This window comes from Panthera onca, chromosome A3 (genome assembly GCF_046562875.1).
Source record: "Panthera onca isolate mPanOnc1 chromosome A3, mPanOnc1 haplotype 2, whole genome shotgun sequence".
Taxonomy (NCBI): domain Eukaryota; kingdom Metazoa; phylum Chordata; class Mammalia; order Carnivora; family Felidae; genus Panthera; species Panthera onca.
In genome coordinates, this window is record NC_138341.1 from 20,521,904 (window position 1) to 20,539,403 (window position 17,500).

General features: G+C 37.6%; 1 protein-coding gene across 5 annotated transcripts in view; it reads right to left on the reverse strand.

The window, feature by feature from the left end:
* Positions 1 to 17,500, reverse strand: part of ASXL2 (ASXL transcriptional regulator 2) — a 137,226-nt gene that overhangs the window by 51,956 nt on the left and 67,770 nt on the right. For 4 of the 5 annotated variants that reach the window (XM_060644938.3, XM_060644943.3, XM_060644942.3 and 1 more), the window contains 2 exons: positions 5,780 to 5,888; positions 1,883 to 2,033 (listed from right to left, as the gene is read on the reverse strand). In XM_060644938.3, coding sequence (XP_060500921.3) covers positions 1,883 to 2,033; positions 5,780 to 5,888 — 260 coding nt within the window. Of the gene's footprint in view, positions 1 to 1,882; positions 2,034 to 5,779; positions 5,889 to 14,942; positions 16,330 to 17,500 lie in introns of those variants that run through there. The other variant, XM_081795189.1, reaches the window with a different exon arrangement.

Sequence of the window (17,500 nt, forward strand, 5' to 3'; positions counted from 1 at the left end):
ATTTATTTTTGAGACAGAGAGAGACAGAGCATGAACGGGGGAGGGTCAGAGAGAGGGAGACATAGAATCTGAAACAGGCCCCAGGCTCTGAGCTGTCAGCACAGAGCCCGACGCGGGGCTCGAACTCACAGACCGCGAAATCGTGACCTGAGCCGAAGTCGTTCGCTCAACCGACTGAGCCACCCAGGCGCCCCTCCTCTTAATTTCTTAGAGACAGGCTTTACCAAACATGTAACAGCCCCTACTCACAACAGCTACTGCTGCATATGTGGCTATTGAAAAGGAGAGACCTCCAAGACCATGATTTTGTTCCCAAATTCACTAGTCTGACCAACTTTGTTATTGATTTCTGTTTCCAGCCACATCTAGAAATTATGAATCTTGCTAACTGCTTCTCTTGCTTAATGACTTGGCTTGGTTCCTAATCTTAGAACAACAATTTCCAAACTTAAAAGTTTAAACTGGGGACAAGCAGGAGATATAGACCCCTTACCACTTTTGGCTACACCCTCCCAAAAAAAGATCCTTAGTGGAATCTAAGGAATGTAAAGCCCTGGACCACACCTCCTTTCACTACTGACAGGGTGTGTGTATACACACACACACACACAAGAATAATTACCACAGGTACTAGCTTTATTTGACTTTATACCATTTGTTCCTAGTATGTGAGGTCTAGGTTGCTCTCTTAAGTGGTTGTGATCTTAAAGCTAAAATCCTGATTACAAAATGTGCCCAAATTGCATGTGTGGTAGCTTTACCAGAGGACACAAATGATGCCACCAATCATCTCAGTTCTCTCCAGGAGTAGCACCTGCATGAATGCAGTGATGGTAATGAATCAGACTGCTTTTCTCATACAGTTCCACATCAATAGTTCCAAAGGCACCTAAAATTAATGAATCCAGGATTCCTACATATATAACTCTCGTTTCTAGATCCAAAGAGAGTTGACCTATAACACAAACCTAAGAGGATATCCAAGCTAGGGACACTCTCGGATGTCTATTTTGTTCTGGAATATGAGTCCTTGTAAAGAAACCACCATGATCTGGCTTAAAATCTGCCCTGCATGTACAGCTGAATTTATGAATACTGAGGTGAAAACAATTTGCCCTCTTTAAGAAGACTCTGACAAGAAGCTACAGATAATCGGCAAGAATAGATAATAAAATGCATCCTTAAGTGGAAAATCCATCTCAGGTAAGTTGTAGCAACAAAGACACTATTCCCTAAAAAAAGTTTTTTGGATAAGCTATGAAGCAGACACCAAGCAGGAAAGAGCAAAGACCATCAGACTAAATTTAGGCTTTGCTAGCAGAAATGAAAAGCATTCTTTTCCTAGTAAGCATATAGCTGTTAGAGCAAAAAATGCTCAAATTTTAGAAGAGAAGGTTAAAGAGACAAGAAAAAAAATTAGAACAGTCTTTAAAAAAAAAAAAAAAAAAGGCTATGGCTGACCAAGAACTGAAAATAAATCCAGATAAAACCTAGAGCTATATATGGAAACCAATTTGACAATAAATTTCATATACTGAAAAAAATAAAAATAAAAATAAATAAATAAAAAAACCTAGAGCTATGTTGTCCAACCGACAGCCACTAGCCACATGTGGCTATTTAAGTTAAAAAAGAATAAAAATTCAGTTCCCAAACTGCCATATTTGAAGGGCTCAATAGACATGTGTAGCTACTGGCTATGTTGGGTTGGACCTCCATAGACACAGGGCATTTCCATCACTGCAAGAAATTCAACTGGACGGTACCGATCTAAAGGGAAAGGGAAAGCGACGGACTGTCCTAGGGTCTGAAAAAAGAGGAGCTAACAAGGGCATTTGTCCTATAGCATTCAGTACTTTATTGAGAGATCAGGTGGATTTACCTTTCCTTTTCCACCTGCTCTTTTTTCCCTCCTTGTTGCTGCCACCATCACTGCTGCTGCTGCTGTTCTCAGAACTCTGGGAATCTGACTGACCATCACTGCTTTCTTCTGAACCTTCTGATAGCTCTTTCACCCCATCCGGCACATCTTTCTGAAAATGTAGGCATCCAATTAGGATTAATCATTACCATTTCAGCAAATAGGAATTAAATTTCTGATATGCATTGTTTGCAACTTAACTGTGCTGATTAATTTTTAGTATTATAGGATTCAGTAGCAGAACCAGCAATATTTTCTGAATTCCTGTCATCTCTCTTCTTTGGGTCAATTTAGCTAATGTTTCCATCTACATCCAAAGATAAAAATTATACATGACAATCATATGCAAGCACAATACAGAGGCTCAAATTAGACAAAAACTGGAAATATATTAAGTCCAAGTAAATGAGGAAATGTTCAGAATAAAACAAGTATATAATAAAAATTTTGTAAAAGGTAGATATATTCATCATCCATATACACACACACACACACACACACACACACACACACACACACACACATTATTTGCATGTATGTACCATTATGTATTATGAATTCAGTTGAGTCTGGTTAGGAACAGATACTGTATTATTTGAATCTGATTCCTACATATTGGTTAATAAGTAGCAAGAGTCAAATATAAAAGAAATTAAAAATTTTTTTTGTATTTTTAAGTAATCTTAAAACATGGGGCTCGAACTTACAACCCCAAGATCAAGAATCACGTGCTCTACCAGAATGCCCTACCAACTGAGCCAGCCAGGCACCGCAAAAGGAATAATTTTTTTAAACACTTGGGTGCCTGGGTGGCTCAGTCGGTTGAGCGTCTGACTTTGGCTCAGGTCATGATCTCACAGCTCGTGAGTTCAAGCCCCGCATCGGGTTCTGTGCTGACAGCTCAGAGCCTGGAGCCTGCTTCTGCTTCTGTGTCTCCCTCTCTCTCTGCCCCTAACCCACTCACATTCTGTCTCTGTCTCTGTCAAAAATAAATAAACATTAAAAAAAAAATTAAAAAAAAAAAACTCATAAGAATCTTTGGTTTCTACGTTGGATAGTGAGATTGCTAATCAGAAAGGATAACCTGTGTCAGCACAGTATATGAGAAATATAACAGTATATGCTGCAAGATCAAGAACTTGGAAATAAAAACTTTCTGGGTTTGAATTCTGGCTTTATCTTCTAATTATGCAGCTTTGGCCAAAGTCTTAACCTCATATGCTTCAGTTTACCTGTCTATACCATGGGGATAATAGTACCTACCTTAAAAGATTATTCAGAAATTAAATGAGTTAAATGTAAAATGCTTAGAATAGTGCCTGGCATATAATAAGAGCTTAATAAATATTAACTACTATATATGTATATAGTATATAAAAATATACACACATAAATATACATATTAATGTTATTTCTAAGGTATGAAACTATGGATGGTTCTTTTTTCCTCTCAATGTATTTTTTTTATTTTCCCACATAATTAATTTTTATAATCAGATAAAAAATAATTCCGACATGTAACCCTCCTACCTACAACTGGCACTCAGAACATTACAGCCAAGATAATAACCTCTGATCTAGTAAGGAACTGATACTTCCCACTTATGTTTATATCCTAGTGCCATTTCTAAGTCATTTCTTATGTTATATACTTTCTTAAAATACACACCCTATATTTTTGTATTCTTTCCTTCAAAATGCAGGACTTTTACAGTTAGTTGCCAGCCAGACCTCCTGACCCATAGGTTCAACAAGTATTTTAAGTACAAACATAATGCTTCTTAAACTTAAACTTGTGACCCTTTCAGGATCAACTGGTCAACTGTGCACGCCCCAAATCTCAGAATCATTTCACCTCATCATTACCAACTCCATATAGTATACATTTTATTTCTGTAATGTCCCTCGCCTCTATCTCTTCTACCACTCTCATGGTTCAGGTCAATTATCTCTTGCAAACAATCCCTGCTTTATCCTTAAATCGATCCTACTTGAATTATCTTCCTAACAGATTTGATCATGCTATTTTCCTGAAAAACCTCTGCCATCTCCTCAGCTATCTCTCTTTTTTTCTCTCTCAAACTGCTAAGTCAGGTCTTCAAAAGCCTCCAAAGTTGGATCTTTACCTCATGTTAACCCCACCCCCAACTCATTACCACACTAGCCCACACACAGATTATGGTAACCAGTCTAATTTACTCTATTTTCAAATCCATTCTGAATCTTTCTATCTGTGCCTTACTTAAGCTATTTCCTTATCCTTGGAAGGCCCCCCTCCCATTACTTATTTGTAAAAGTTTATCCCAAATCTTACAAGTTAAAAAAAAAAGCTTTCTAGATCCTTCTTTTCAAAATTAATCTTTATTTCTCTACATGATCATGAGGCCTTATAGTATAGTACTTTATATCACAGTACATTTTGTCAGTATGCAATTGCTTTAATAACTATGTGAGAGTCGAGAGATCAGCGTCCAGTTTCTTCTTTATGACCTCCACAGTGCTCAGCATAGAGTAGGCATTTAATTAATGTTATTAACAATATGGAAGGTCTAGAACAACTAAGACTTAAAAGAAACACAAAAAGCTCCCTGTGGGAGTAGAGTCCCTAATCACAGAAGTTTTAACAAAGTGTATAAAAAGGAGGTTTTATAGGTAAATTAGAACTTTCTAATGTTAGTGGGCTACACAAAACCACTGAACATAGTGATGACTACAGCTCAAAGCTAAAAAGAGGGGACAGAGTCCCACGTACACATGGATAACAGTCAGTGCATGCCAAGCATTAATTCTCCTCCTGCTGATAATTTCTTCTGGCATACAACCCCTTTCCTGAATTCGTCTGGCAGAGGGCTTACCCTCAAACTCACATCAAAAGTAATCTGGGGCATCAGCCCGGAGTTTACTCTAAATCCTCTGTCCCCCTCTCTCTCTGCTCCTCCTTTGCTCATACTTTCTCAAAAATAAGTAAACATTAAAAAAAAAAAACAGAGAGAGTGATCATGAACTTGTGTACAGCCAATCAGAAGCCTCAGTGCATTCATTATTCAAGTATAGACACATGGGCCAAACCAAACCAATTAAACCAAATCAAAACTAACTGGAGGGCTCCCACTTCAGACTCAAGGCTCTTTTCTCTCCAGACTTACAGCCTGCAGATTTGGGGTGGACAGTGAAGTCATGTACAATAGGAGAGAGCCTGCCTGAGAATGAAGCCAAAAGAAGGACAGAGACCAATCCCCGATGACATCATTTGAGCTCCTGGATCCAGGCTGAGTTTCCTCAGAATTTATAGTTCTATAGTAAACTCTCTGTTTTAATCAAACTCCTTTAAATTGGTTTTCCTGTTTGTCACTGAAGGGACCTCAGTGCCAGAATCAGAAATCAGCAAGACTATTAGGATAAAAAAGAACAAAGACTCAGTCAGGAATCCAGTCAGATCTGGGTCCATATTCCGGTGTTTATCCTACCTGGCCAACACTAAGCAAGAACTTTGGCTTTTTCTCCATTACAAAAGGAGAACTACAGCTCTGAATTTAATGGAGAATAAAGTCACAAAGTAATATAAAGCATCCAGGCTACAAGAATAAAATCACAAAGTAATATAAAGCATCAAGGTGGTAGCTCCAAGGTAACACTCATTATTCAAATGTTGTGAGGTCCCTTAAAAAGTCACTGGAAGTCATTTTCAGTTCATCCTTTCAAGATAGCATTATAATAAAGAATAAAAAATAAAATTACTTTTCTGGTCTACCTACAGATGGTTACAGATTAGTAAAAAAACTGTGCAGGATACAGAGTTGAACATATTACCTCTTCCCAATTTTAGTTTTTAAGTGACGTCCTAACAAAAATATTTACCTTCAAAGTATATACGCCCATTCTACCTGGAACCTTATAGAAGATGCCCTCTTCACCTCGGGAGTTTGTGTGCAACATTGCATTCAGGCATGCAAGAGGGGAAGTCCCACTGCAAAGGAAAAATAAAAAAAAGAACAAGAGGAACACAATGATTAGTTTCTGTCTCTTAGTATCCTACATGACAATGACTTAAGATAAAACTAACTGATCAACATCATTTCACATAAACATATTTTATAAACTATAATATCAACCTACAGAAAGGATGCCATGGAGAAATGGATGTAAAATTTATCCCCATATATCTAAAGAAAAATTAATTCTTTAATTTTCTTCATCCTGATGCAGTAGCTAACATGCAAGAGAACATGTACCTCACAGGAGTTATTACAAATATATTTTACAAATACTGTAATTCACTTACAATTTTGTCAATTTATACCTCCATAAAGCTAAAATTAAAAAAGAAAGAAAGAAAGAAAGAAAGAAAGAAAGAAAGAAGGGAGCACCTGGGTGGCTCAGTTGGTTAAGGTCCAACTTTGGCTCAGATCATGATCTCACGGTTCGTGAGTTCGAGCCCTGCGTCAGGCTCTGTGTTGACAATTCAGAGCCTGGAGCCTGCTTCGGATTCTGTGTCTCCTTCTCTCTCTGCCCCCTCCCCGCTCACACTCTGTCTGTCTGTCTCTCTCTCTCAAGAATAAATAAAAATTTTAAAAAAATAAATAAAAATTAAAAAAGGAAAAAAAAAAAAAGGTTCTCCTTCATTTAGCAGAAGTTTTCACAAGCTTTACATGTCCAGAAGTAAAACGGGGGTGGGGGGAGAAAGAACACAAATATAGATTCAAACAAACAATATTAATAAAAAACCATATATATATCTATCTCCATGCACACTGATGCAACAGACTGAATCTGAGGTGTGAAAGAACACATTTATATGGTCTCATATTTATTTTTTACATTTTTATTGATATAATCGACATATATTACTCATATTACTTTCAAGTGTATGACACAGTGATGCCATATATATATATGTATATATATATATACATACATATATATATACATATATATATAAAATGCAATAGTCTCTTGTACTTAGATCTATTACAAGATCACTTAAAGAGGTAAAGTAGGCTTTAGAACATTTATCTTCTTTGTAGCACCTTAGTTAAATGTTTACTAATTTCAGTATACATTCACCAAACCTCTAGAGCTTTAGGTATATAATAGATTATCTGTAAAAAATATAAATATAATACTTTCCTTTCTGTTACCACATTTCATTTTCCTATCTTTTTGTACTTACCTAACAAATAGCAATATAATAGATGTGTGACATCCTTAATTTAAAAAGGTTTTTTTCCTCCTAATACCTGAGCTTATTTGTACATTTCCAGCTGTTCTCTCTCTTAATTCTCTGTTGGTACCACTCAAAAACCCAAATAAGCCTAATAGAAGAGGCTGCTAGGTATCTTGGAAATACCTAAAGAGTTGTCTATGGGGGAGAGCAGGACCATGGGTCCACTGTCTTCTGGTAGTTATGAAAGTGTTGAGGGTCAAAAACTGTTAAGAAGATGGAGGGCAACCAAGAAAATTTAAAAAAAAAAATTTTTTTTTCCTGAAGAAAGTGTTGAGACTCTCCAGGTTGATTTTCATAGTTATATTTACATAATTTGGAACTTCCATCTTAAAAACACATATACTGCAGGGCAACTGGGTGACTCAGTTGGTTAAATATACAACTCTTATCTCAGAGTCGTGAGTACAAAGTTCCACGTTGGAGCCTACTTAAAACACACACACACACACACACACACACACACACACACACACACACACACAAAATTCAATTCTAGTCAGAATTCCAAAGTTTATATCACATAAATATATAAGAAATTTCTGGGCGGGGCACCTGGGCGGGTGGCTCGGTCAGTCAGGCGACCATGATTTTGGCTTAGGTCATGATCTCATGATCTTAGGCCCCAAGTCGAGCTCTATTGACAGCCTAGAATCTGCTTGGAATTCTCTCTCTCGCTCTCTTTCTAACCCTCCCCTACTTGTGCTCGTGCTCTCTCTCACTCTCTCTCTCAAAAAAATAAATAAACTTAAAAAAAATCTCTGGGCAAAAAATGATGGGAGACTTAAAAAGATATTAAAATGTACTATATGCTATTATTATTGAAGTAATATGTTTCTAAGACAAAATAAATAGGCAAATGAACACTCTAGACTGTTGTTAAAACAAAACAAAATACAGAAACAGCTAATAAATGTAAAAAGTGAGATTTTTGTTAACTGTACAATTCTGTACCTATCTCTATGATCTGTGTAGTAGGAAGGAGACAGGCTCATGACATGGTCACCTGTGGTTTGACTACCTAGCATCTATCTATTCCCTCTTCTGAAGACAATACCTAAAATTTCCCATGAAACATTATTCCTCTCCCACTCTCACACATGTGGTTGAGACAGATTCAACCCCCTGTGCATCACAGGTGTAAATTCAAACTGTTAAACCATGATTCCTGGTTGAAAAAGCCAATCAGTTGAAAAAGCACCCCCATTCCCCACCCCCACAGTAACAGATTCAGGAACAGACACATGACTTAATCAGGGGCAACAATCCTAGGAGCTATTTACTTGGGCATTTAAGAAAAGAAACTCCCTCTCTTCCCCTTAGCAGTAAGATGAAGTAATGCCTAAACCTTTCAATCATGTGACCATGAGGAAAGTATCTGGATTTGGGGTAAACAACACATAGGACAGACAAAGGAAGGGTTGGATAAGGATTATAGGGAAAAATACAACACCCAAAAAGGCACTGAATTGACGAAAGAAAAAAAAGGAAAACAGCAATAATTTTAGCAATGTTACTTTTGCAGTTCTATCAAGCCTTGCCTTAAGCCGATCCTACCTTTGGAACTGCTGAGATTTTAAGTCAAAAGCAACCAAAAGAAGTGTAAATAAAATAGTTTATGTTAAGTAGTGCTGGCATAGCATGTTATTCATCTGGGGACACTAATTTTCACAGCATATGCACAACATTCCAAACGGATTAAAGGCCAAACTGTAAAAAAATAGGAGATTATTAAAAGGAAAATAGTGTATCACTGCAAGATAGATAAACCTTTCTAAATAAGAGAGAAAAACCTAAAAACCACAAAAGAGAAACAATGATTAAATAAAAATAAACATCTCTATGTAGGAAAAAAAATAAGATCAACCGAACTGTAGACAGTATATGAAGCTGAAAGGAGTAACTGTGAAACAAATGGCAGACAAAATAATGAACAGTCCTACAAGAGCTGCTTTTAGGAAAACACAAACAACCAATTTAAAAAAGTGGATAAAGAGGGAGCCTGGGTGGTGCCATCGGTTAAGCATCCAACTCTCGATCTCGGCTCAGGTTGTGATCTCACAGTTTGTAGGTTCGAGCCCCACATTGGGCTCTGCGCTGATGGTGCAGAGCCTGCTTGGGATTCTCTCTTTCTCTCTGCCCCTCCCCAGCTTGTGCTCTCTCTTTCTCTCTCAAAATAAATAAATAACTTAAAAAAAATTTTTTTAAGTGGATAAAGGATATGAATAAGTGATCATAAAACATGTATGTAAATGGCCTATAGAACACTTAAAAGGAAGCCCAAACTTCTTAGTGATCAAAGGGGAAAAAATTAAATCAAGATACCGTTAATTAGACTGGAAATCAAATGAATCCACATCTTAGTTAACAGTACTGTGCTAACATCAATTTCCTGGTTTTGATGTTGCACTATGTTACCACTGGAGGAAGCTGGGTGAGGTATACATGGGATTACTTTCCCAGTTTCCTGGGAGTCTATAATTACTTTAAAATAAAAAACAAAAAATCAAATGAATTGATAAAATCCATTGCTGATAAGGTTATGGGCAAATGAGTACTCTTAAAAGACTGTTGGCAGAGCTAAAAATTACCACCTTTCCCATCCCTTCTCAGTTCTATCTTAGGGAAGTAACATGGAAATTTCCATTGAAATGAAAAAAAAATTAGGGCCCACTGATCCAATAATCCCACTTGTATCCATCCTATAAAAATAAGGCCACAAGGACTTACGGCCATATATAGGAGGATTATATCCAGCATTGTTAAAAGTGTCAAAGCACTGAAAATGGCTTAAAGTTCATTAATAAGGAAATGGTTGGCCATGTATTAGTACAGTAACCAACAAGACATCAATCAGTAACAACTACATTAATAGGGTGTCTGGTTGGCTCAGTCAGTAGAAATTGCGTTCTTGATCTCTAGACTGTGAGTTTGAGTCCCATGTTGGGTGTAGAGATCACTTTAAAAAAATAAAATCTTAAAAAAAAATAAAGTACTTTAAGTCAGAGAAAGAAACAAATAATGTGATCTAGGATCTAGTACCTAGAATCCAAAACACAAAAACAGAAACAAAACAACCCAAACCAAAAAAACTCCTTAAAGGAAAACCCAAGAAATGAAAGTAAATGATACACATCTGGTGAAAAGATGTGGTAAAAGTCTTAAAAACACCATCATAATATTTTCCTTGCAAATCTGGGTATAATTTTCCTTTAAAGGAAATAGGGAAGTTCTGAATAACCCATAAGATATACAGAATACTATACTAATTAAAACAAAAACTTAGATTTGGTTTCAGGAAAATACAAAAAGTCAGAAAATCCTGGCAGAGTTTATTTTTAAGAATAATGAAGCAATGGCAGAGAAGTATAAAAGGCTACACTTCCCATGATGGTAGTAACAGATCTTCAAGGAAAATAACTCCAGAATTATATAATTAAATAAAAGAACTGAATAATTCAAAGAAATAGGTTCCATGTGAATGGGCGATAAAACCCTGGTACTCAGAAGATCAATACCAACGTAAAGTGAAGTTTAAGTACAGTATGAGGTAAGTCCTGACACCTGAAGCAAGAACGCCTCAAGAGATTACATAATTCATGAGACAATGCAGCTTCTAATTTTTCTTACCCATGCTCAAGAAAGTAGAGTTGGGGAGGAGGGAAAGGAACACGTGCTATAATTTTGTGCTGAATCTACCTCATGTAAAGGAATACAGTAAGATGTTTCATACACAAGTCCCCAAAATAGAAGTAACTTCAGTTATACTGCCAACGGCCTTATTTAGTTCTCTTTGCAGGAAGAGTTGTAACTCAGCAGTATTGAGTAGGGCTGAAAAGACCTGAGGTTTGTAATTACACTGCTCAGGTGAAACATTACATATAGAAACTAATGAAAGGAGGCATCACCATGTGGCAAAAAAAAGCCAGACATATATTCACACTCATCTGAATACAGATCTGAGAGTGGCCACAGGCAAGTCACTTTAAATGCCCTTAATCTTCATTGTCTCCTCTGTAAAATGGGGGTAATACCACCTACTCTGTAATTTGACTGCACAGATTATAGGTAATATATATAAAGTGTATGTCAGAGAAGAGATTCACTAACTGTGGTAATGACCCTAACGGCTTGCTCCCCCACTCCAGTCTCATAGTATTCCAGTGTTCCCTATCTCAAGAGACAGTAAATTTACCTTCACCCCCATCAATTCTCCACTCTGAAGCCAGGGTAAAAGTTTTAAAAACAAATATGATCATGCCACCTCGCCTAGCTTTAAAATTCATCCACGATATCACAATGTCTTAGAGTCAAGTCCAGAATTATTTTTGTTAATATATCTTTTTTGAAAGAATGCAAGTGGGAGAGGGGCAGAAAGAGGGGGACAGAGGATCCCAAACAGGCACTGCACTGACTGGCTGACCGCAGCAGGCCCAACGTGGGACCTGAACTCACAAACTGCGAGATCATGACCTGAGCCAAAGTCGGATGCGCAACAGACTGACCCACCCAGGTGTCTCCCAAGTCCAGAATTATTAATACAATCTGGCCATGATCATTTTCCCACACCCTCTGCTCCAGCCTACTCAAGCACAACACAAATCTAATTGTGAGAAAACATTAGACATAACCAAACTGAGGGACAGACTACAAAACAGGTGGCCTGAGTTCTTTAAAAATGCCAACGTCGTGAAAGACAAAAATTAAAGAACAGCTCCACAGTTAAAGGACTATAAAGATACATGAAAAAAATGCAAATGTGTGATATCCTGAATTAGGGTATCAGTGGAAGAATTACCAAATCCGAATACATTGCGTTCGTTAGCTTGTAATATTATATCAAAGTTAGTGTCCTGATTTTGAGAGTTACATTGTGGTTATGTAAAGGAATGTACTTTCCTTTAGAAAACACACCCTGAAGTGTTTAAATGTGAATAGGGCATTAAGTCTACAATTTAATCTGACATTTCAGAAATACAAATTAGATAGATATAATGATAAAGTATAAAATGTTAGCATTTGGGAAATTTTGGTAAAAGTTAAAATTCTTCCTACCACTTTTGCAAATTTTCTTAAAGTCTGAAATTAATGTGTCAAATAAATAAAAAGCTAAAAACATGCACTGTGTATGAGAAAAGCTATGGAAACAATATGGACCAATACAAAAGTATCAAGTACTTATAAAAGCTACAATATGATTAATCTCAAAAACCACATACGATTCCATTTATATGAAATATCTAGACATGATCTACAGACAAAAAGTAGATTAATGCCTGGCAATGAGAACTTCTATTAACTGTATACGTGTATGAGGGATCTTGCCGGGGAGATGGAAATGTTCTAAAACTGCATTATGCTGATGGTTGCCGAACCCAGTAAATTTACTAAAAATCATTGAGCTGTACACTTAAAATGGATGAAGTTTATGTTACATACACCATACCTCAATAAAGTTGTTTTGTTTTTGCTTTTAAGTAGGCTTCCCACCCAGCACGAGCCCAGTGCAGGGCTTGAACTCATGACAAGAGTCAGATGCTTAACCAACTGAGCCACCTAGGTGCCTTCAGTAAAGTTGTTTTAATCTGGTTTCTCATTCATTCAACATTTACAAAGCAGCTATTCTGTAACCACAAGGTAGTAAGTGCTGGTGACATAAAAAAGGAAGAAGTTTCCATAAGTACACATTCTTACATTTTCATTAAATAAATAAATAAATAAATAAATAAATAACAGAACTGGCACTGAGCAGAGCCAGATAATATGAGGTCTTCATTTCCTAGTGCGTGCACACTATAGGATCATTTAATTTATGATTAACTGATATTTCCCTCCCACCAGAGAGACGAGGCAAGTTGGTGCAAATTTTAAATGTTTAGTAATGTAAAATAATGTACCATATTTGCAATTTTGCTATCAGCACAAGAACTGAACACAATCAGGGGCACCTGGGTGACTCAGTCAGGTAAGCGTCTGACTCTTGATTTTGGCCCAGGTCATGGTCTCACGGAGATGGAGCCCTGTGTCAGGCTCTGTGCTGACAGGCTTTGTGCCTGCTTGGGATTCTCTCTGCCCCTCCCCCGCTGGCATGCATGCATGCTCTCTCCCAAAATAAATAAATTTACATGAAAAAAAAGAACTGAACACAATCAGAAACAGCTATATATAAAATTTACCAACTCAACCATTTCTGTGTGTGTGCACTTCACTTACACTTAAATAAATTCATACCACTTACACAACCAACCTCTAGAACTCTTATCTTGCAAAACTCAAACCCTATGCCCATTAAACACCTCTCCATTTCTCCCCTACATCCAACCCCTGGCAACCACCCTATTTTTTGCCTCTATAAACAGTAAGTGGAATCACACAGTATTTCTCCTCCTCTGTCTGGTTTATTTCACTTCGTACAGTGTCTTCAAATTTCATCCATGTTGTAGCATATGTCAGAATGTCCTTTTTTTATTTTAATGTTTATTTATTTACTTGTTTATTTTGAGAGAGAGCAAGAGAGCATGCGCAGCAGAGTGGAAGAGGGGCAGAGAGAAAGATAGTGAGAGAATCCCAAGCAGGCTCCATGCTGTCAGCACAGAGCCTGACTCAGGCTTGATCCCACGAACTATTAGATCATAGCCAGAGCCGAAATCAAGAGTGGGATGCTTACCTGAGTCACCCAGGTGCTCCAGAATTTCCTTCTTTTTTAAGGCTGAATACCAGTCCACTGAATGTATATGCCACATTTTGTTCATCCATTCATTCATTAATGGACATCTGGGCTGTTTCTATCTTTTGCCTATTGTGACTATTGCTATTATGAGTATTGCTACAAAAATATGTATTCAAGTCTCTGCCTCAATTCTTTTATGTGTATACCCAGAAGTGGACTTGCTAGGTCAAATAAAATCCTCAACTCTTACTCATTCTTTACCTTATTTTCAGTTTATGTAACACCCACAGATAAAAATCAGGTAAATCCAGGGGCACCTGTGTGGCTGAGTCAGTTAAGCATGCGACTTTGGCTCAGGTCATGGTCTCGTGGTCCGTGAGTTTGAGACCTGCATCAGGCTCTGGGCTGATAGCTTAGAGCCTGGAGCCTGCTTTGGATTCTGTGTCTTCCTCTCTCTATGCCCCTCCACCACTCACATTCTGTCTCTCTCCCTTAAAAATAAACGAATATTTTTTAAAAAATGGGGGGCCTGAGTGGCTCATTCGGTAAAGTGTCCAACTTCAGCTCAGGTCATGATTTCACAGCTTGTGAGTTTAAGCCCCATGTCAGGCTCTGTGCTGACAGCTCAGAGCCTAAAGCCTGCTTTGGATTTTGTGTCCCTCTCTCACTCTGCCCCTCCCTCGCTCATGCTCTGTCTCTCTCTCTCTCTCTCTCTCTCTCAAGTATAAATAAAACATTTTAAAAAATTAAAAAAAAAAAAAAAGAATCAGGTAAATCCACAGATTGACAAGGAGCTTCACAGGTCATCTAGCCCATTTACTACAGATGCTTAGAGCTCCTCTGAAAACATCAATAGGTAATTGTCCAATCTTTTGCACAAGCATTTGAGGTGGTGGAGGCTAACTATGTCCTCAAGCATTTCCGATCATTTATATTCTTCCTCAAGCTTAGCCAAGTGTGTCTTCCCATAACTTCATTTTTAGTCTTGATTTTATGCTGGAAATCAGTGGCTATCACAGTGGAAAAAATCTGGGACAATCTTTTCTTTCCTCTTTGTTTTTTTCTGTACTGTGAATTTTCCAAAATGACCTTGAAATAATTTATCTTTGTAGTGGAGGGAAGAAGTTTACCATTATTTCTTCATTATTCCATAGGACAGTCCTTCCAGTACTTTAAGACTCTTCATAAAATCCTAAAGTCTATACCTTCCCATATTTGTGGTTCTCTCCTCACTGGCATCCCCTCCTGCAACCAATTTAAAGAAATTGAATAAACTTTTACTGTTCATCCTCAAAATTCTCCAATATCCTCCAGTATTTATTATGCTCATTTCAAGCCTTTGATAAAGAGCTTTAAGAGACTTCACCAGTGTAGGGGCGCCTAGGTGGCTCAGTCAGTTAAGCATCGACTCTTGATTTTCGCTCAGGTCATGATCTGGCAGTTCCTGAGTTGGAGCCTTGCATCAGGCTCTCTGCTGTCAACAAGGGCCAGCTTTGGATCCTCTGTCCCTCTCTCTCTCTCTGCCCCTCCCCTACTTGCGCTTGCTCACTCACTGGCTCTCTCTCAAAAATATATAAACATTTTTAAAAAAAAAGAAAAAACAGACTTCAACAGTCTAATTTATTTATTCCTACTGATATTTCCCCTTGTAATAATTTACCCAGCCTAATTTCTAATCTCAATCTCTTGTTCATTTTTCTGTACTCCCTCCTACAGAATAGGCTTGTCAAAACTAGGCCTCAATTAATCAGCTTCCTTATCTCTGACGGAACTATTACACACTCTATATTTATCCTTCAAAGCTCAATCCCTTGAATTTCAATAGGATTAAATAACAGACTCAGACTTCCAAGGTTAAAAGATATGTAGAGTCATCTAGTTCCCCAGATACTTGAATGCCCTATTTCAGCTTAATTTTAAATATAAAAAGATAATAAACATAAGAATCTTTCACTCAACTGATACACTTATGCACATATCTATACAGACACAGATGCACATGCACAGTAATCATTATCCACATTCAAACTGAAAATTTAACCTAAGTAACTTGAAAACTAAGGATGAACTGATTTTTATGGCATGCTTACCTGACAGAGCACATAGAACAAAACAGAACTCAGCAGAACCCTTATGTTGAAAAACAGGGAGTTTAGAAATCACTAAATTAATAAATAACCTTGGTAGGTTTTTAAGTCACTGGAAATTTTTGTATTCTTAGAAACCCTTTCATTAAAGTCTTTTGTTTGCTCTCCCCTGGTCATGTTATCAGCAATTCTTCCAACAAGAAATTCATTTGGGTAACAACGAATCTAACTTTTAAAAAGGAAATAATATTGGGGCGCCCGGGTGACTCAGTCAGTTGAGCTTCCAACTTCACCTCAGGTCATGATCTCACAGTCTGTGAGTTCGAGCCCCGCATCGGGCTCTGTGCTGACAGCTCAGAGCCTGGAGCTGCTTCGGATTCTGTGTCTCCCTCTCTCTCTGCCCCTCCCCCGTTCATGCTCTGTCTTTCTCTGTCTCAAAAATACATAAACATTAAAAAATATTTTTAATAAAATAAAATATAAATAAAAAGGAAATAACATAAATGTAAAGTTTTTCAAAGTAGCATGTGACTCATCCATACTTTAATGAATTAGTTTCTTCAAACTATTTTCCTCCCCAAACACACCATGAAACAAATGGGAAAGGATCACTGGACAGCTGAAAAGGTATTGAGGGAAATTTTTATTTGGAGAAGCCCTTTTGGGATCCCAAAATGAAAGGTCTGGATTAGCAGAGTAGCCAAAGGGCATAAAACAAATAAGAGAGTAATCTAGGACTAGCATGGAGGTGGAGGTCACAGAAATAAACACAGACTCTGAAAAATGTGTTTGGTATACTGTTTACACTCTCATCTTTATCTTTCCATTTTTGACTTTTTCCCCTACTACTGTTTTCTCAAAAGCATGGTTTGTCCAGTACCAGTAAGATATAAGCAAAACCATTTCACCAGAGGAAAAAAAAGAAAACAAAAAAAAGAGCCAATGATTCTGTTTTATTTTAAAGTAAATAAAGGGGCATGTGGGTGGCTCAGTCAGTTAAGCTTCAGCTCAGGTCATGATCTCGCAGCCTGTGAGTTGGAGCCCCGTGTCGGGCTCTGTGCTGACAGCTCAGAGCCTGGAGTCTGCTTCGGATTCTGTGTCTCCCTTGCTCTATGCCCCTCCCACGCTCACACTCTGTCTCTCAAAAAATGAATAAATGTTAAAGCAAAATTTAAAGTAGGGGCTCCTGGGTGGCTCAGCTGGTTGAGCTCAGTTGGTTGAGCGTCCGACTTTGGCTTAGGTCATGAACTCGCCGTAAGTGAGTTTGAGCCCCACATCTGGCTCTGTGCTGACAGTGAGAAGCCTGCGTGGGATTCACTCTCTCTGCCTCACCCCTCTCATACTCGCTCTCTCTCAAAATAAATAAACATTAAAAAAAAAAAAAAAAAAAAGACTCCTTTAAGAGCCTTACTCCATCTCCTGATCCTACTCAAAAGAAAAAATGAGGCAGCAGAAGCAGCACTTACATTTTGGAGTCAGACAGATGTGGATTCAAGTTTTATCACTAACTAGCTATGTAATTTCTTACTGCTTCAATGTCTTTATCTATGAAATAAAGACTTCAGAGGGTTTAAAATTAAATAGATCAGGGGCACCTGGAT